Raw genomic sequence first — 22,070 nt, 5'->3', positions numbered from 1 at the left:
CTTGACTGTAGGCAAGACACACTTGTCGTTGTACTCCTCACCTGGTTCCCGCCACACACACTTGACACCATCTGAATCAAATAAGTTTATCTTGGTCTCATCAGACCACAGGACATGGTTACAGTTATCCATGTCCTTAGTCTCCTTGTCTTCAGCAAACTGTTTGCGGGCTTTCTTGTGCATCATCTTTAGAAGAGGCTTCCTTCTGGGACGACAGCCATGCAGACCAATTTGATGCAGTGTGCGGTGTATGATCTGAGCACTGACAGGCTGACCCCCTCCCCTTCAACCTCTGCAGCAATGCTGGCATCACTCATACGTCTATTTTCCAAAGACAACATCTGGATATGACGCTGAGCATGGGCACTCAACTTCTTTGGTCGGCCATGGCGAGGCCTGTTCTGAGTGGAACCTGTCCTGTTAAACCGCTGTATGGTCTTGGCCACCGTGCTGCAGCTCAGCTTCAGGGTGTTGGCAATCTTCTAATATCCTAGCCATCTTTATGTAGAGCAACAATTCTTTTTTTCAGAGTTTTTTCAGAGTCCTTTGCCATGAGGTGCCATGTTGAATTTCCAGTAACCAGTATCAGGGCCGTTTCAAGGAATTTGGGGGCCCCAAGCAAAATGGACATGGAGGCCCCCCCACCGCACGCAAAGCCTACAGGAACCACTGCATAGCCATACAGTTTAAGTTCACCCACAGTTTATATAAATACAAAATTTTGACAGTTGCATATATATACTGTGCATTAGTTTTGAACATTTTGAACATTTGCAAAAACACCACCGTACCATAAAATCCAATAATAACTACCAATGCTTACTGTAAAAACATCCCAAGCTAATGTTATACATTGACCTAGGCCTACTTGTAGCTTAACATAGCATTTAAGCATTCTGCTGTTTGAGAATTAGACAGATGCACCTGGTGCTTTAAAGACAGTAAACAGCTGGCGTGCATGAATACTACTAGACATGAATGTTCCAGTCTGCTTTGACGCACGGAATTTATTGTGTGGTTTTCCTAACCCCCATTTGGTAAATAGATTATCACGGTCGAATAGTTAGTATAGCAGAGAAGCTATGCCACTTTCATCAAAACCTATTACAAAGCTATAGCAATGTTATGTCATTAAATAGATAAACAGTGATTCTGGAACATATCTGCGTCTTCCTTATCCCGTTAATAAACATATTATAGTATGTAACCATATTCCGTCCGTTCGGAAAAAAAAAAGTTGCGCTAACTAGTTTGTTACAAGCAGCATGGGCCGTCAGACAGGTAGTTAACAAACATTTTTTGCTAGGCTAGCCTTCCTGCTGCGACATTACACCATTTGTACAAGACAAGTAGAGCTATTTTATCCAGTGTAATTTATCACTTACCACTATCTTGTTTTGTTTTTTATTGTCATCCTCTTCCTTTCTCTTCTGGCTTCCGGACGCATAACTCTGCTTCATTATGACTGCCGAGGTTTTATATTTTCGCGGCAGCAGCAGAGACCACAAACTGGCTGGCTGCTGTCAGCGACTACTGAGAGGGGCCCCCTTGAGGGGGATCCCGGTATTGCTGGTAACAGTGCTGTTGCACTTTACTGCATTGACTATCAAAGGGGCACTCACAGTTTGTCGTTGCATTTTATTCTTAACCAGTCGTTGTCTTGGGGGCCCTGGCCAGATCGGGGCCCCAAGCAATTGCTTGGTATGCTTGCCTTCTAGCGACGGGCCTGACCAGTATGAGAGTGTGAGAGCGATAACACCACATTTAACACACCTGCTCCCCATTCACACCTGAGAACTTGTAACACTAACGAGTCACATGACACCGGGGAGGGAAAATGGCTAATTGGGCCCAATTTGGACTTTCACTTCAGGGGTGTACTCACAAGCGGTTTAGACATTAATGGCTGCTTGTTGTGTTATTTTGAGGGGACAGTAAATGTACACTGTTATACAAGCTGTACACTGACTACTTTACATTCTAGCAAAGCGTCATCTCTTCAGTGTTATAATAACATATTTACAAAAATATTAACTCAGTTAATCCTCATGAGTTTTACATTTTGTTGATCACCATCCACTCTCCGCATGGACTCTCTCTCTCTCTCACACACTTTGTGTGTAACACACTGGTACTATAATCACAGATAGTTTTGTCTCAACATGGTGTGTGTGAGAGGACATTTTGCATGTGTGTGTATTTGTGCGTGTGTGTGTGTGTGTGAGAGAGACAGAGACAGAGAGAGACAGTATCAGTGAAGGTGTGAACTTTTTTTGTAAGTGTGTGCATATGTGTTTGTGTTTGTGTGGGTGTGGGTGGTTGTGAATGTGTTTGTGAGAGAGTCAATGTGCATAGATGTGTGGGTGTGTGGTTATGAATGTGTTTGTGAGAGAGTCAATGTGCATAAATGTGTGTGTGAGAGAGAGAGATAGATAGAGAGAGAAAAGAGTGTCCAACGTTGAGGGTGGACAGTGAGCAACATGTAAAACTTATGAGGACAACATAACTAGTGTCCGACTACAGGAGGTGCAGCATACACTGTAGCACTCTCTGCGGGCATATCTCCAGACCAGAGATTGGCTACTGCTACAAAATCCATCACTAGATGTCCTTGAGTGTGGATAGAAACAAGGAGAACATGATTATGCAGCAGTCACACCAGATCCCATTGCACCAGACTACCATCTGAAGTTTGTCAGCTGCAACTGTGCAGGCGTCTGTGACACTCTCAGGTGCTGCTGTAAAAAGCAAGGAGTCAAGTGTATTTCTGCTTGTTGGAACTGTCATGGTAACTCTTGCCAGAACATCAACCAGCCAGAAGATAACAGGAGTGAGGAAGTGCAGGGGAGTTGAGGGATGAGGTTTGTTAAATTTTAAACTGATTAAGAAAGTTTTGTTTTGTAATTGTTCAATAAAACCACTTGTTATGGATTTTTTATGGACTTGGAGTAATTATTACTAAAAACTAATGGGATAGATTCAGCACCCCTAAAAACCCCTAGTTAGACATCTCAAAAGCTAATATTGGTCAACAAAATGTTTTCATTATTTTCGCCAGTCTCTCTGGGCACCCCAAACTTAATGGGCTCTCAAGGTGTTTCCCTGAGGATTTGGCTGTGGATAAATTGGGAGGTGTTACTAGACACCTATAGGAACACATAGTAAAAAAAGCTATTGGTAAGAAATTATTTTGCAGATTGGTGAAAAAAAAGCCTAACTTTCCCTAACTAACCGTGAGGTGTAAAAAGAAAACACACGGACCATCCTTCTTCTCCTATATCCCCTCCGTTTTTAAAAATAATTCTGTTGAAAAGTGATATGCTACAAACATGTTAAACAGCTGGGAAAGGCTGTCGCAAATCCCTCGAACAGGTGGTCAATCAGAGATTTCAAACAAACGAGGGAACATGTCGCAATGCAACATGCTGTTTTCCCTTGATGAAAGTGAAACCACGTGTTTTTTATCACATCTCAACTTTGGCCAAAGTTTTCAGAAATAATCCTTTTCAGTGATACAACCTCATTAAATAATATGAATTTTCTAAAGCCCCCAAAATATACGGACATAGAGATTTTTATCAGCCCCGCGTGTCAATGTTAGAGACAATGTTATTTAGCCTAGGCCTACCTAACAACGCAGCTCACTTTGCTGATTCGTGACACGTTCTAACATCTCATTAAGATTAATGTTCCAACTCAACATCAACTCACTTGTTGTAGCTGAGGTTAAGTATAGTCTTCTGTCAAGTGTTTTTAACAAATAGCTACTTTGAATTGTCCCGCTGCTGCTGCTGCACTACTCACGATTTGATATTATTAAAAAAATCACAAACAAGTCATTAGCTCACAAGTCAGTCAATTAGGGTATTCCAAACTTTTGATGGACATATATTATGAACCCCTGGGCACAGATGCAAAAAGGCCCCCTCCCAGATAAGATAGGGGGTCCAGGGGCATGCTCCCCCAGAAGATTTTTTTTTTAAAAATGGCCCTTTTAATTATGACTACTGATGAGTTTTGTGGAAAGAGAAGAGAAGGATGGAGAAGAAGCAATTTCACACAGAGGCTTGGGTTTCAGGGCCCCCTGAACTCTTGGGCCCAGTAGGCGCATTCAGTAATCCATCCCTGGACATACACTTGTGGTATGACTCCATTTGTCTCCAAAATTTAGATTTTAAAAGAAATTACAAACTAGAGTATCTTTGTTGACCACTATATTACTGTACACAGAATGCAATGGCTCTTTGAGTAATAACCTGAGAATTGTTTTTTAACTAAAGCTTAGACTCATAGGTTTGGACCTAGCCTAATACGATTTTGTATTTGGATTTTAATTTTTATTATGCTGGCAGCTATTCACACAATTTTAACGTAGTTTCAACGGGACATGATTTACTTCTGTCTGACTCACCTCATGTTACCCCATGCATTATAGTCTGGTTTCTGACAGAAATTATGTTTTGTACCAACATGTAAAAAGACTACTACAGCCTTTATTTGGTCAATGGAGGTGCAAATTCCTTTTTGGTTATTGTCCACGGTTCGCAGGTAGGCTATTACCGCCAGTGCATTGTAAATGTTTTTTCCCCCCCAAGTTGTGTGACGTCACCACATTTGAGTCCTATGTTTTATTTCTAAGAGGCCTAAAAGGCATTACTAGTAGCATATGAATGCATTATTTATGTTGTAAGACACGTGAAAAAATTAAGGGTAAGGCTATTTGCACCCCTGGTACAATTAGCAGTGTATGCTATTCGTAGCCTGGTGCAATAAGAAGTGAATTCTATTCGTACCCTGGTGCACGCAGCAATGTGTTCTATTAGTACCCCGTCTGGTACAAATATCAATGTATGCTATTTGTACCACGGTGCACACAGCAGTATGTTCTATTAGTACACCGTCTGGTACAAATATCAATGTATGCTATTCGTACCCCGGTGCACACAGCAATGTGTTCTATTAATACCCCGTCTGATACAAATATCAGTGTGTGCTATTTGCACCCCTGTGCATTTATTCTGGCATATTGATCACACAATGTAATAATATATATTTTTTTTTAAACAAGCAACATGTTTTTTTGTTGTTACGTAACAGGGTGTGGATAGCTCAGCTGTGTAATAGACACTCTGAATAAGGTATGCTGTTTGCATCAATGTACAGTTAGAAGTGGATGCTATTCGTACCCTGGTGTTTATAGTACTGTATGCTATTTACACCCTGGTGCATGAACTAGCTAATTGTTGCAATCAAAACTTCTGTTTGAGAACCGATTTCTTCTTCAAATTGCGCGCCTTCTCTCCAGAGACGTTGGTACACATGCACACTCACTCTGCCAAAACGCATCACACGGGAATCGAACCCCGGTCTCCCACGTGCTAACCCAGGTCTGACCACTTCACTTCTTCTTCCACAAGTAGGTGTCTGCAGGTAAACTTTTATACGTTACGTTTATAGGCCTGAACGTCATATTCACAAAATTTCTGTTAACTAACAAACTGACGGTTGTATGTGTTCACTGAACCAAGATTATGAAATTAAAACACAACTTTTCAATCTAAACCTTAATCTGAACAGAGATTAGTGCAGAAACCTTTCAGAATTCTTCACTTTCTGCTGACGAGAAAACGAATGTCCGCCATGTTTTTTGTGCACGTGAGCAACGTCTTTTTGTTGTTATGTCACAGGGTGTGAATAGCTCAGCTCTGTGGCCAAGGCTATTCGTACCAGGGGTTCATCATTTAAACTAAAAGGGCACTAAGTTTCACTTTCGCTATCATTACGAGAAAATAGGCTACAATATGGACAATGCTTCAAAGTTCCCTTTGAGTCCAATTGGCTTAAAAAATGAATGGGGTTTCCTTAGCCTGTGCTACACCTTTCCAATAAGTTTTGTGAGAATTGTACCGGTAGCTTTTGCGATATTGTTGACAGGCCTGCACCACTCTCATCCCGGGAGTGGCTGAAGCGGCAGAACGAAAAAACAACTCTGGCCCAAGGCTGGGCCCAAAGGTGGCGAGCAGTGGCGTGGCAGGCGTCTCAAAGAAAGTCGGAAGAGCGCGCCCCTGCTGACGTCATGGCTGAACTTTTAAAAGGCCAGCGGGCCGAAACATCCAATGGCTGTGATTGCCAGTTTGCTGATTGCTGGTGCAGCTTAATTGACCAAAGAGGCAATCTGCAACACAAGAATGAACAAGGGAGCCACAAGCCACAAGGAACAGATATTTATATATATATATATATATATATATATATATATATATATATATATATATATATATATATATATATATATATATATATATGACCACAGGGTCGTAACAGTTTCACTAATTCACGGATTGGGATAAATGGAAAGACCAAATTTCCCTCACGGGACCAAAATAGTATATATACTTATACTTATATTTATACTTACTTATACTCATCCACTTCCGAATTCAAAACAATGCATTTCACCTACATGTGGCACGGATTTGTGGGTAATGCAGTTCATTTAGGCTGTGCATAGACTACTAAAGTCATAAGCTCCCTCTCTCATAGCAGGCGCTCTGTTTGGAACAGAATCAAGTACACCTCGCTGTAGCCTGCGGGAAGGCGAGGCTTGACATCAAGCCCCGCCCACATCCAACTCAGCCATGTTTTCTTTGCCTGCGTCACACCCCATACGCTTTGGCTTTACTACCGAATGAATGGAGGTCTATGGAGCTGTACCCCTCAGGAGCTGTACACTTTTCTCGGGATATAATTTTTTTTCAAGTAATTTGCATATTGTATTCGAAAGGGGAGGCAAAGACACTTGGTTGAGTATTGTATTTTTTAAAGTCACTTAATTGTTCTAAAAAGCCTTTCAAACGTGTCAGTGACGTCATTCATTAGCACAATGCTAACGTGTTATGGGCAACAACAACCCAACCTGAAAGAAAACGAAAGGACATGACTCCCGGATTATTTCACTTTTGATATCCATTTTGCGAAAAATAAAAATCGTCATTAAATAGGTGAAAACAATACATTTAGCCATGTAGCTCCATAGGACCCCATGTATTTTGGACTCGCCCGCGATCGCCATCTAGGTGAACTCTGGTGAACTGCAGCCAAATTCGGTATGTATGGGATTAATAGAGAGTGGGGAGGCTCTCCGTAGACGGGCTCTGGTCATAGTTTGAAACTTTCTCAGCAAAAATTATTGCCAAAGATGGCAGAGTCTTTTACTGCCTATGGCGAAAATCTTAATGTGATTAAAAACTTTCTTGACGAATATTGGTACTTGTATCAACAAGGATTGTGGTTTATACATCACACAAACTTAGTCAGGGCCAATACACTATCAAATAGACCACTGTAAATGTTAGTTTAAACACTCAAACTTTTCAGGTAGCCGACAGGCTAACCTTTAGCATTTCCGACATTGCATGTCATTACATAATGCAACTAACATTAGCCTACATGCTGCAACACAGGTATAAAATATATTGTTTTTGAGTGAGTGTCCAAAGGGGTGAAAGCCACATTAAATCGGGTCACATTATTGACTGTTGTGTGTCCGAGAGTCAGCTTGTGGGTTTTGTAAGGGCCAGCATGAGGGACAAGACCTACAAAGTTGTGGTGAGTTTCGCAGGGAGGTTGGTAACGTTAATGCCGCTAGTTAACATTAGCTAGGCTACTGTAGCCTTCATACTGTATGAGTCATATCAATCATTAACCTAGGAATACTACTTCGTGCATTAATGAACATTTTGTGTAATAATTCACGGCAAGTTAAAAAACTGAATATGGTGGTCCAAGAGCAGACCATGCACCGGTCCATGCATCAGCCCGACTGAGCGGTGATGACAGTCAGGTACGAAGCACTGCACCATGTTGCTAACGTTAACGTTAACGAAAACAGAAGACACAGGGGAACACGGGAAAGTCCAACACGGGGGCAAATAGCCTCGGAGCTACAATATTATTCAGTGAGGCGCGGTGGTTTATGGGATGAGTAGTTCCTTCGCTCGGAAATGAAAATATGTACACAGTCTTGTACCTTTGACTTTTTTTGGGATTTTCCCTTCGTTTTTTCACTCGAAATGATATGTTGTATGCTTATGAGTTACGCCATAGCTGGTTAGCCTAAGACATGCTCTAAAACTCTTTAGATACAGATTTTTCCAAAACGTCAATGGGACAAATGAATGAGACACTTACTTCCGGCACCTAACCGCTTTTCGGCTGTGGGCGGGACTGTGATGCTCTATTGGCCTCGCTTGCAACGAGCAATTCGACCTCGAGCCAATCAGGAGGCGGGAGTCGTGAGAGACGACGTCGAGATTCTGCGCTGTGTTTGAATTGTAGTCCTCGAGGAGTTGGCAATGGCGTAACTTAATGAAGCAATTCAGTCCGTGCTGGCTACACTTCCAAATATTCAGGAATTGTCCGAACAAAAGCAGTGTTTTTACACATTTTATTTTGGGCAAAGATGTCGTGGAACCTACTCCCTACGGGATTTGGGAAAAGTTTGATTTGTGAGTGTGAATGACGAGTGATTTGAGACCGTGATTTATCAGCGATCAGTTTGTTGTTTTGTAGTGGACACCTCCTGTTGCATGTGCCTGTGCCTGTACATCTATAGGAAATAAATCACCGGAGTTTGGGAACGATATATCAGCCTCCCCGTCTACTAACTTTATTAGACGAGATCCCAGACCCTTGTAGAAGCAAAGCGTACCAAGGGGATGGCCAATGGCCAGGCTATGCTAAAACAATGCACAAATGATTATTATTTTGTTCATAATTCACTCAGACTGTTGACATTAGGTTTTTGCATATTAGGTCTACTGTTGGAACAAAATAAGCCCAGAGAGTTCAGTGATATGTAGGCCTATTTTATTCTTGTAGGCTATATGAGAAACGGCCAACGATGTCTTAAGCACTGTTATATTTTATTTCTGTATTGTCTTACCTGAACAATAGGCTACAGCTCCTTGAAAAGAATCAGATACAGATGACTATAAAATCTTTAAAGTCTATAAAAATGTATTTTTGTGTTGTATTTGGCTGCATGTTTTGACTGAGATGTAGACTTTTTTTCCCATTTTAATATACAGTATGATACAAACCTCAGTTTAGAAAATGGTATTTACGGGCAGCTGTGGCCTACTGGTTAGCGCTTCGGACTTGTTACCGGAGGGTTGCCGGTTCGAACCCCGACCAGTAGGCACGGCTGAAGTGCCCTTGAGCAAGGCACCTAACCCCTCACTGCTCCCCGAGCGCCGTTGTTGCATGTTCACTGCGCCGTGATTAGTATGTGCTTCACGTCACTGTGTGTTCACTGTGTGCTGAGTGTGTTTCACTAATTCACAGATTGGGATAAATGCAGAGACCAAATTTCCCTAACGGCATTAAAAGAGTATAAATACTTATATACTATTCACACATATTTTTTTTGCATAATTGACAACCATGACCATGATGATTGATAATGTAAAATGAATGTGCACCTTGATAGCAATTCTTTTACCACCTTTCAGAATGCTTTCAATTTTTGAACTGCATCAAATTGCATTGCATTGCATCAAACCGTACTGAATCATTTTTTATGAACATGTATCTTTTCTTGTATCGAATCGTGCCCATGTTTCTAGATGTGAATTGGGTCGTCTTTTACATGAAAGATTCACACCCCTAGTGTATACCTATGACCTTAACAAGACGACCAACATTGATGTTTTAACACATTTTATAGTTTTTAAGTGAAAATTTCAGATTGCTATTGCACTATTGTTAAACATTGAAAGGGTAGTACTAAGCGTTGGGGAATTGTATCACGTTAAATCCCTAGTTGTGATGGTATTTTGCTACTGGGTTAATGACATTTATCATCATAAGGGTGTACTTTGTGAAGTAACTGTTCCTAAGATCCTGTATGGACGTAGCCTAACCATAGATCATTTATTTTTCCACAGGTTTGCTCTTTACTGCACATCTCTACAGACTTCCATGGTTATATTAATAGCCCGGGACAATTATCATTCTAAATGTAAAGTATAAACACCATAACTGGAGTGCAACACGAAACAAAGAAGAACGACAGACCATCATAGCATGTTTTTATGTTTATGAAATTCAACAGATGCTTTTATCCAAAGAGACTTGCAACATTACCATAAAAATGAACAGCAGAAGAATTTGAAGGTTGAAGTTAAAAACCTTCCAAAGAATGAAATAATCAAATTAGATACCCATACCCAGTACTTAGTTACTGTCCACCAGTGTGTGCGTGTGTGTGTATTAGTGAGGTGGAGGGGTAGATTATGAATTACATTCTTGTTATGGACATTTTAAATTGTTGTATGTTGAATTGTAATAAATCAAAAAAGAATGTTTTGACTAAGAAGGTACTTGACTGAGTCTTTATTGAATCAGATGGAAATGTTTTGACAGTCACGAGCCCTTTTTCCATAAGATTTTCAAGCGCTCCAACCTTTTTCCATCACTCTAATCCACCTCTGTCGAGCAAATTAATTTAGCACGACAAAACCGACGTTGCAGTGATATATATATATATATATATAAGTTATTTTCCATCAATATATATAAGTTCTTTTCCATCACGTGTCGCACAAACTTTTTGATGCGCATCGTTTTAAATCAAAAAAGATTCATGTCAACGTGCACAGCCTGATTAATAAAATCGAAACTATTTGTCTGGGCTAAACTGACAGAAATAGCCCTACTGGTAGGCATTATTACCCCGTCTTGTATTTTGAGACCGGCCTTTATTTGTCTGGCTATAAATAGAATCAATCCCGGGGACCCAGGCATATAATTTGAGGATTTATGGTAGCCTAGTCTCCTGCTCATCCCATATCCTCATATATATATATATATATATATATCGCTGCAACATCGGTTTTGTCGTGCTAAATTAATTTGCTCACCAGAGGTGGATTAACAAGAGTGATGGAAAAGGGTTGGAGCCATTCTTTTTTTCATTATCATTATTTTGTGTTTGTTTAAATGGTGGTGTAAATGGTATAATAATACATTATGTAACAGTTGAACTAGAACAAATATGATAAATACAAATAGACAACACATCAGTTGAAATTCTCATAATAAATTGTATTCAATATTCCAGCAAATCAATTTACAAATGATTCGTTTTCATTTTCTTATGGTAAAAATGCCACATTTATTGTTATTGTTTTCGCTGCTTGGCAATGTGCCTCTTTCGGGCCACACTCGTTCTCCACCACCTCTGCCCTATTACTAGCAGCACTGGTAGATGGCTGGCAGCCAAACTCAACCATCCTTTCTCTGAGTACAAGCTGATTTTCCTGTCGTTGGGCTTTGTCCCTAGTTCCAGCTGCACTAATGTTAGAACACAACCTCATATCTACCTCCCCAAACTTCAAATAATCCCTTCTGAACATTTTCCCCCGACTGGTTCCTGGTCTGCAAAGTGTATTTAACAATCTGCACAGCACTGAGGGTGGAGATCTTCATTGACATTGATCGTTGATCAATGATGTTCCCCATGACACTGATGGAAGACTCAACCAGGGCACCATGGAAAATTGAGAGGGCAGCCTTGACTGCCTGACACAGTGCAGGATACTTCCCTGTATTGAAGACGACAGCCCACCACTTGACAACATCCTCTCCATGCTGAAAACTAGGAAGCGCTTGGTCAACATTTAAACGCACAATTTCTTGGTCTGTGTCAGCATCTGGTGGCAGCAGGTGACCCATTATATGTATGAGCTTCCTCAACTTGACCATGGTTAGGGAGTGCCCTCTCACAATTGGGTCCACCGCTGACAAAGATTGCAGTTTCACTCTGCAAAGGCAGCTTCTTTTGCAGGTATTTTGCACAGGTTTTGTATGCCTGGGACACTTCCTGCAGGAATGGCTTCAGCAGCTGAAACAGATCAACAATACTTATAGGGGGTGGAATTATATGGAAAAACGTTACACGTTCTTGGGCACCCCTCCCTTCTAAAATGGAGATACACCATACTGAGTATATCGACCAATTTATTAATCATTCATTTTTATGTACTCACAGGATGTTGTGGATGTTCTGATCTGAATCTACTACATACATCTCCCTCAAAGGTAGCAGCTTGTTGTCAAGTTCAAGAGTAGCCAGGGATTTGGGCATCATGTTCAGGTGTTCAGATTTGACAAAGCAGGCCAGGAAGTTCATGAAAACTTGCAGCTTATTTGTCATGCAGTGTATGGACAAGTGTCTGTCTGCCCTATAAAGAAAATAACATTGTGGTTCAATGCACAAAAAAGCACACAAGGAAAGCATGCCAGTTATATCTCAGGAATCCAAGAAGTTAAGTATTAGGATTCACTGGGATCACTTGCTATTGAAAAGAAAGACCATAATAAAGAACTGCAGATACCCTGTGCTCAAAGAAAATATCATGAATTATTAGACTTTGGGTTGGCATAATTTATTTTTCTAGAACAAGGTCCTACCATAATCCAATTCTCATAACTCTTTCTGAAGAACCTGATGATAAATGGAACATTCAATGTTCAACTCACCTGGAAAACCATGACATATTCCTTCAGCATTGACAGCACTCCTGTGTAAACACTGAGGTGCAGCTCAGTTATGGTTGCTTCATGCCACACCTTCTGAATCACCCTCTTCTGGTCTTTTCCCAGCTGCGTCATTGCTAGAAAAATCAAAGGCATAATTAGGTTCTGTAGCCTGACGAGTCAGACCCACATTAAAATGTAGGGCCTGGGCACTCACCGTTCGCAGTGCTCAGTCCGAGGGGCGGAATAATCGGTTGTCTTTCAAATTCCCTCTGTATGCAACAGGACAGCGCTAGGAGTCCCATGCATTTTCCCACCAGCGGAGCTAGTTGGCTTGTTCAAACGTTTGCCAACTTAAAAAAAGCTTAACTCGTGTCACACTGTTGGCCAACAGCAACATCCATCATCTTTGTTTTCAAGTGGCAAGGAATTTAAGCCAAACCGTTGCAACTCTGCCATCAATCATTATGTTAAGCCCGCCTAACGACTCTATACACGATTTGATTGGCCTGATAGAAGTTAAATTTTTCGAGCTCACAAGCCAACGGAGAGTTGCTAGACTAGCCCTGGAAGCAAATGTAATTTGCTGCCGCTAGGGTTCGTCTAGATTTCTAGACTAAAGGTTCTGTACAAAATGTAACAATCATTAGATTACCATAGTGCAGGTAGTCACAGAACCAAGGAGAAACAACTGCGATAAATTACCTTTTTTTTGAGGGCCTTGTGACAGTACCGAATCCGTTTCTGCGCTTTTTCGTTCATGTTGAAATTGGCAAATAGCTGCTCCAGGGGGTCCTTGTAGGGCCTTGTCTTCCTTGTCCATGAAGCCATAGTAGAGAACCTTGTATGCAGGGAGAAGCCTCTGGGTGCTAATGACAACATCATAAGCCGATAACCAGCGATGCATAACAAACCTTTTGGGAGCTGTACTAGGAATTCCCATGAACTCGCATATCTCATTAAGGTACACCAACTGAGAAAAGAGAGAACAAGCACATCATTACCCCCACCCAAAGGGCTTAAGAAAGATACATACATAAAATGACAGTAGGCTAGGTGTGAAAACATATGCCTTCAGATCTAGAATACACATCTAGAAAATGCACTCTCCCAACAGGTAAGTATACAATAGCTAAGTATGGCAACAGATATGCATAATGTAAAGATGAAATTAGTTTAGTGTAGAGGAAAGCATTGCAGTCAGTAGCATTGCATCAAAAATGTAATATTATTAACCAGTCTGTGGCCCATTGATGATCGGAATGTAGATCACTGAACAGCTTCACAAGATAATTTTGAGGAAATTACCAGTGCAGGAAAATATAAACATACTGTATATTAACATAAAATGCCAAACAAATTTATTGGAAACAGTTGGCAGGAGTCATAGTTGATAACAACTGACAGTTGAAATGGCTGTTAAATAGTTGAGTAGTTTAAATAGTTAAATTATTTAATAGTGAATTATTGTAGTGAGGACATTTATTTTGAAACAGTTGTGGGCAGAGGAAATAGTTGAACAGGATCTGTAGAGCCAGATTGTATGTTTAAAGCCTGAGACAGAGTAGTTTAAAAGTTAAATATAGATAGTGTAATGGATGTTGATAGACAGAAAGTTGAATGGATGTTGATAGGCAGATTGTTTAATGAATGTTGATGGGATAGTTTAATGGGTAGATGAGTGAATGGTTTGAAGAGGATGAATGGATAGAAAGTTGGATGGAATGTGCCTTATATCCTTGAAGAATGGAGATACACAGAGAGAGTTGGCCTAATTGAGCAGAAAGCAGTTGATACAGGTGCAATCAGTTTAACTAGCTTTTTGATGGGACCTAGTTGAGCAGCTGGAAGTTGATACAGGTGCAAATCAAGTTAATTAGCCCATTATGATGTCATAGTCCCCATACAAAGTCTATGGGGAAAAATAAGCTTGTTTTTTATTAATATCTCAAAAAGTATAAAGTTTACAAAAGTGAAAAATACATTCCTCAAGTCTCCTTTTCAAGACCTACGTTACAAAGTTTAAACGAAGTTTCTACGTTAAACGGTTGAAGCTGAATTAGACACAGAAATTTGGTGGGAAGAATAATAATAACTAGAAAAGCATTTCCTGAAGGAAATACAGTGCATGAAAATGCAAAAATATGATGTAAAATATCATACAGAGTAAAAAAAAAACTATATTGGTTGCTAGGTAGATGAGGTTTAATATAGTTGGAATGACTGAACAGTTAAATAAGTGGATAGTTTAAATGGTTAAATTATTTAGGTAGATAGTTGACGATAACTGACACTTGGAATGGCTCTAATGTTTGCTAGCAGTTATGCTAACTATGTTAACAAAGATAATAATGTTAACCAAGTATGCTGCATTAACTGCTAATGTTAGCATGCTAACAATGTTAAAATGCTAAGTATGCTAACCATGTGACTTAGCTAACTTAGCTAATCATTTTTAGCAGTTTTGCTAAAAATGCTAACTAGCATGCTAACATGCTAGCATGCTAACTTTGCTAACCATGTGACTTAGCTAACTTAGCTAATCATTATAAGTAGTTTTGCTAAAAATGCTAACTAGCATGTTAGCATGCTAACATGCTAACTTTACTAACCATGTGACTTAGCTAACTTAGCTAATCATTATAAGTAGTTTTGCTAAAAATGCTAACTAGCATGCTAACATGCTAGCATGCTAACTATGCTAACCATGTGACTTAGCTAACTTAGCTAATCATTTTTAGCAGTTTTGCTAAAAATGCTAAGCATGCTAACTATGCTAACCATGTGACTTAGCTAACTTAACTAATCATTTTTTTAGCAGTTTTGCTAAAAATCTTACTAACGCTTAACATGCTAACTATCTTAACCATGTTATTTAGCTAAACTTAGCTAACTAGCTACAGTGGGTAGGAGTCATAGTTGATGACAAGTAACAGTTACAATGGCTGAACAGTTAAAAAGTTCAGTAGTTTAAAGCGTTAAATTGTTTAACAGTGAAATATTGTAGTGAGGACTTTTATTTTGAAACAGTTTTTTGGCAGAGGAAGCAGTTGAACAGGATGTGTAGTCTTAATAGGGCCAGTTTGTATGCTTAAAGCCTGAGACTGGCAGTTGGTCCAGGTGGCCCGAACACCTGCCATAGGATTCTAATTGCTTAACGGCTCTATTGTGATGTCATCAGCCCATGTTAAGTCTATGGGGAAATTTTGACTAGTTTTTAATTAATAGTTTAAAAAGTATAAAAGTTACAAAGTTGAAAAATACAAAGCCCACATGTCCTAAGTAAGACCTACGTAACATAGTTTGAATGAAGTTTCTACGTTACACGGTTTAAGCTGCATTAACTGCGTTAGAAGAAGAAGAAGAAGAACTAGAAAAGCATTTCCTGAAGGAAATACAGTGCATGAAAATGCAAAAAATATGATGTAAAATATCATACAGAGTAAAAACAAACTATATTGGTTGCTAGGTAGATGAGGTTTAATATAGTTGGAATGACTGAACAGTTAAATAAGTGGATAGTTTAAATGGTTAAATTATTTAGGTAGATAGTTGACGATAACTGACACTTGGAATGGCTCTAATGTTTGCTAGCAGTTATGCTAACTATGTTAACAAAGATAATAATATTAACCAAGTATGCTAACTAGCATGCTAACAATGTTAAAATGCTAAGTATGCTAACCATGTGACTTAGCTAACTTAGCTAATCATTTTTAGCAGTTTTGCTAAAAATGCTAACTAGCATGCTAACATGCTAACTTTGCTAACCATGTGACTTAGCTAACTTAGCTAATCGTTATAAGTAGTTTTGCTAAAAATGCTAACTAGCATGTTAGCATGCTAACATGGTAGCATGCTAACTTTACTAACCATGTGACTTAGCTAACTTAGCTAATCATTATAAGTAGTTTTGCTAAAAATGCTAACTAACATCTTAACATGCTAGCATGCTAACTATGCTAACCATGTGACTTAGCTAACTTAACTAATCATTTTTAGCAGTTTTGCTAAAAATGCTAACATAGCATGCTAACTTTCTTAACCATGTGACTTACATTAGCTAATCATTATAAGTAGTTTTGCAAAAATGCTAACTATGTTAACCATAGCATTTAACTATAACCATGTTAACTAACTACAGTGGGTAGGAGTCATAGTTGATGACAAGTAACAGTTACAATGGCTGAACAGTTAAAAAGTTCAGTAGTTTAAAGCGTTAAATTGTTTAACAGTGAAATATTGTAGTGAGGACTTTTATTTTGAAACAGTTTTTGGCAGAGGAAGCAGTTGAACAGGATGTGTAGTCTTAATAGGGCCAGTTTGTATGCTTAAAGCCTGAGACTGGCAGTTGGTCCAGGTGGCCCGAACACCTGCCATAGGATTCTAATTGCTTAACGGCTCTATTGTGATGTCATCAGCCCATGTTAAGTCTATGGGGAAATTTTGACTAGTTTTTTAATTAATAGTTTAAAAAGTATAAAAGTTACAAAGTTGAAAAATACAAAGCCCACATGTCCTAAGTAAGACCTACGTAACATAGTTTGAATGAAGTTTCTACGCTACAACGGTTTAAGCTGCATTAACTGGCGTTAAGAAGAAGAAGAAGAAGAACTAGAAAAGCATTTCCTGAAGGAAATACAGTGCATGAAAATGCAAAAATATGATGTAAAATATCATACAGAGTAAAAACAAACTATATTGGTTGCTAGGTAGATGAGGTTTAATATAGTTGGAATGACTGAACAGTTAAATAAGTGGATAGTTTAAATGGTTAAATTATTTAGGTAGATAGTTGACGATAACTGACACTTGGAATGGCTCTAATGTTTGCTAGTAGTTATGCTAACTATGTTAACAAAGATAATAATGTTAACCAAGTATGCTAACTAGCATGCTAACAATGTTAAAATCTAAGTATCTTAACCATGTGACTTAGCTAACTTAGCTAATCATTTTTAGCAGTTTTGCTAAAATGCAGTTTTTTGCTAAAAACTTAGCTAACTAGCTAATCGCTATAACAAAAATGCTAGCATGCTAACATGGTAGCATGCTAACCATGTGACTTAGCTAACTTAGCTAATCATTATAAGCTAAAATGCTAACTCATTTTTAACAGTTTTGCTAAAACTTAGCTAACTAGCTAATCATTTTTAGCAGTTTTGCTAAAATGCTAGCATGCTAGCATGCTAACCATGTGACTTAGCTAACTTAACTAATCATTTTTAGCAGTTTTGCTAAAAATGCTAACTAGCGTGCTAACATGCTAGCATGCTAACTATGCTAACCATGTTACTTAGCTAACTTAGCTAACTAGCTACAGTGGGTAGGAGTCATAGTTGATGACAAGTAACAGTTACAATGGCTGAACAGTTAAAAAGTTCAGTAGTTTAAAGCGTTAAATTGTTTAACAGTGAAATATTGTAGTGAGGACTTTTATTTTGAAACAGTTTTTGGCAGAGGAAGCAGTTGAACAGGATGTGTAGTCTTAATAGGGCCAGTTTGTATGCTTAAAGCCTGAGACTGGCAGTTGGTCCAGGTGGCCCGAACACCTGCCATAGGATTCTAATTGCTTAACGGCTCTATTGTGATGTCATCAGCCCATGTTAAGTCTATGGGGAAATTTTGACTAGTTTTTAATTAATAGTTTAAAAAGTATAAAAGTTACAAAGTTGAAAAATACAAAGCCCACATGTCCTAAGTAAGACCTACGTAACATAGTTTGAATGAAGTTTCTAACGCTACACGGTTTAAAGCTGCATTAACTGCGAAGAAGAAGAAGAAGAAGAAGAAGAAGAAGAAGAACTAAAGAAAACAGCATTTTTCATGAAGGAAATACAGAAAAACATGAAAATGCAAAAATATGATGTCAAAAATATCATACAGAGTAAAAACAAACTATATTGGTTGCTAGGTAGATGAGGTTTAATATAGTTGGAATGACTGAACAGTTAAATAAGTGGATAGTTTAAATGGTTAAATTATTTAGGTAGATAGTATAGTTGGAATGACAAATTGGAATGGCTCTTAAATTTTTAGGTAGATAGTTATGCTAACTTTGCTGTTAACAAAAAGATAATAATGTTAACTAACTAGCATGCTAACAATGTTAAAATCTTATCTTTAACCATGTGACTTAGCTAACAACTAATCATTTTTAGCATTTTGCTAAAATCAATGTCTAACATAACTTAACCATGTGACTTAGCTAACTTAGCTAATCATTTTAGCAGTTTTGCTAAAAATCTTAACTAACTCTTTTATGCTAACATCTTTAACATGCTAACTTTACTAACCATGTGACTTAGCTAACTTAGCTAATCATTTTAAGCAGTTTTCTTTAAAAATGCTAACTAAGATGCTAACATCTAGCATGCTAACTATGCTAACCATGTGACTTAGCTAACTTAGCTAATCATTTTTTAGTTTTCTTTAAAAATCTTAACCAATCATCTTAACATCTTAGCATCTTAACTATGCTAACCATGTGACTTAGCTAACTTAACAATCATTTTAGCAGTTTTGCTAAAAATCTTAACTATATGCTAACATCTTGCATGCTAACTATGTTAACCATGTTACTTAATTTTACTAGCTACAGTGGGTAGGAGTCATAGTTGATGACAAGTAACAGTTACAATGGCTGAACAGTTAAAAAGTTCAGTAGTTTAAAAGCGTTAAATTGTTTAACAGTGAAATATTGTAGTGAGGACTTTTATTTTGAAACAGTTTTGGCAGAGGAAGCAGTTGAACAGGATGTGTAGTCTTAATAGGGCCAGTTTGTATGCTTAAAGCCTGAGACTGGCAGTTGGTCCAGGTGGCCCGAACACCTGCCATAGGATTCTAATTGCTTAACGGCCGTATTGTGATGTCATAATCATAATGTTAAGTCAATGGGGAAATTTTGATTAGTTTTTAATTAATAGTTTAAAAAGTATAAAAGTTACAAAGCTGAAAAATACATAGCACCCATGTCCCAAGTAAGACCTACGTAACATAGTTTGAATGAAGTTTCTACGTTAAACGGTTGAAGCTGCATTAAATGCGTTAGCGGAAGAATAAGAATAAGAACTAGAAAAGCATTTCCTGAAGGAAATACAGTGCATGAAAATGCAAAAATATGATGTAAAATATCATACAGAGTAAAAACAAACTATATTGGTTGCTAGTTTTGCTAAAAATGCTAACTAGCATGCTAACATGGTAGCATGCTAACTATGCTAACCATATGACTTAGCTAACTTAGCTAATCATTTTAAGCAGTTTTGCTAAAAATGCTAGCTAGCATTAACTATGCTAACCATGTTACTTAGCTAACTTAGCTAACTAGCTACAGTGGGTAGGAGTCATAGTTGATGACAAGTAACAGTTACAATGGCTGAACAGTTAAAAAGTTCAGTAGTTTAAAGGGTTAAATTGTTTAACAGTAAAATATTATAGTGAGGACTTTTATTTTGAAACCGTTTTTGGCAGAGGAAGCAGTTGAACAGGATGTGTAGTCTTAATAGGTTTGTATGCTTAAAGCCTGAGACTGGCAGTTGGTCCAGGTGGCCTGAACACCTGCCATAGGATTCTAATTGCTGTGATGTTTGTTATAAAGGGCAATGTTAAGTCAATGGGGAAAATTTGATAGTTTTTAATTAATAGTTTAAAAAGTATAAAAGTTACAAAGCTGAAAAATACATAGCACTCTTGTCCTAAGCAAGACCTACGTGACAATGTTTGAATGAAGTTTCTACGTTAAACGGTTGAAGCTGCATTAAACGCTTTAGAAGAAGAAGAAGAAGAAGAAGAAGAAGAAGCCTTGGAATAACAGTATAGTGCATTTTCATGCACTATAATAAAATGCCTTGGAATAACAGTATAGTGCATTTTCATGCACTGTAATGACTTGACTTTATTGCACCCTTAACCACAACAAATAAAGGGAACCCCTGACTTGACACCTTAAATGTAGATTAAGGAGTCACACCTTAAAATTAAATTTAAGGTAAAATTAAGGGCCTGTTTTACAAATGAAGGGCCACTTAATATAAATTAAGTGGTTTTGGTATGTTTTCAGGGGTAATTTAAGGTAAATTTGAGTATCAAATTTCGTAGTGATGTGGCAGCCTATGGAAAATACTTGTCCCGACGGTCCACTTGCCTATTCGTCTGACAGTGCGCGTGCGTGGAGAAAGCTGTTCACCTGACGAAGATGGTCGGTGGTTGCTGGAGCAAAGTGATACCGCTGCCCTTTAAGCCTGATATAAACATGTAACGCAGACTTTGTTTTCTCTTTAACCCCACCATTAATATGAAACAACGGTGATACATCTTCATGCGTCATTGAAGAAGGTAAATGTGAGGTTATGGTATGGCGGATGCCATGTTGATTTGCTGCACAATCATAGCAAAAGGTTTGCTAACTAACGTTAGCGAGCTAACAACATATCTAGTGTCAGCTAGCTGCTAGTACGCTAAGCTAACTATGTGTCGGGAGGCTATGATTGACTTAATCGCTCAGTTATGTGTAACTTTACTAATATGTTTGTAGATTATAAGGTCCCTGCTGTCCCCATAGTATGTCAATAAATGAAAAAATGATTTATTCGACCCTATACTAACGTTATAACTTTATCCGGGACATCTAGCTGTCCACAAAAAAGTAGTCTACTCGCTATCTAGAGCATTAGTTAACGAGTTACCTTTCCAACTAGTCAGCAGTCTAATGCTACTGTTCTTGCATGACATTTAACAGAAACAGATTCCAGCGACTGTATGCTCATTTACTCATTTTCAGCGTAGTAAATCCCCTCGCGTAGTCATTCCCTTACAACTTCGTTAATACTGCTAACTTGAGAAACAAACATTAGCGCCTTATCTAGACGTATTTGAATGTTTCGTCACACGTCCGACCGCTCTGCTGCCATTCAGATTTAGCTGGCTCCTAGCTGTTGCTGTCCAGTTTAGCAAGTAATGTTAAGAATGGTCAAATGTTAGGGCTGTTTTCGTCCATAGATATTCTTTAAGTCATGGACTACGTGTTTAAGATTTTCCCATTTGGAAAGGTGTCGATGGTATTGGTCCTCCTTGTCCCCGATTAGCCGATAATGTAAGTGCACGGTTTATGGTACATGGATCCATCTATGAAAATGTCTTCATGTTTCAGACTGGAAGGCATTTGGCAGTCCTCCTATTTTAATTGAATTACTTAGGCTTGGAAGACAACCTTGGATTCCCCTGTTTAGGAAGTAGTAAGAAACAGTGTTGTTTGTGTCATGCGTCCTCAGTTTTAGGTTGAGATTGGCCAGAGGTTATGCATATTTGAGCAAGTTAAACAAGTTTAGCCTGATTCCCCTCTTCCAACCAGGTGCATCGTAATGTGACATTATGTAGCCTGAATCATTTCAATTGCCATGTTATATTTTTTGTTTGTTTATTGAAGCCCCCTTAGTTGACTTGAGGATGAAAGTTGTTGATTCGGAATGGCCGACTGATGGCTGATTCACTGATAAACTAACCTAAGCAGAAATGATACCCCATGTGCT

The 22,070-nt window shown here is 38.6% G+C and overlaps 2 protein-coding genes across 4 annotated transcripts in view; both read left to right on the top strand.

Annotated features, from left to right (window-relative positions):
• The window catches only part of lto1 (LTO1 maturation factor of ABCE1), a 37,694-nt gene extending 27,287 nt beyond the window's left edge, over positions 1-10,407 (top strand). The window contains exon 5 of the mRNA XM_048262194.1: positions 9,948-10,407. Coding sequence (XP_048118151.1) covers positions 9,948-10,019 — 72 coding nt within the window. The 3' untranslated portion in view covers positions 10,020-10,407. The remainder of the gene's footprint in view (positions 1-9,947) is intronic.
• Positions 10,408-20,712: 10,305 nt separating this feature from the next.
• Positions 20,713-22,070, top strand: part of LOC125306938 (golgin subfamily B member 1-like) — a 30,944-nt gene continuing 29,586 nt past the window's right edge. For all 3 annotated transcript variants that reach the window (XM_048262590.1, XM_048262588.1, XM_048262591.1), the window contains exon 1: positions 20,713-20,877. The gene's annotated coding sequence lies outside the window, so the exon portion shown is untranslated. The remainder of the gene's footprint in view (positions 20,878-22,070) is intronic.

The sequence above is a fragment of the Alosa alosa genome, chromosome 14 (genome assembly GCF_017589495.1).
Source record: "Alosa alosa isolate M-15738 ecotype Scorff River chromosome 14, AALO_Geno_1.1, whole genome shotgun sequence".
Classification (NCBI taxonomy): domain Eukaryota; kingdom Metazoa; phylum Chordata; class Actinopteri; order Clupeiformes; family Clupeidae; genus Alosa; species Alosa alosa.
Note: the sequence above shows the minus strand (reverse complement) of the source record. Positions and strands in the feature narration are given on the sequence as shown.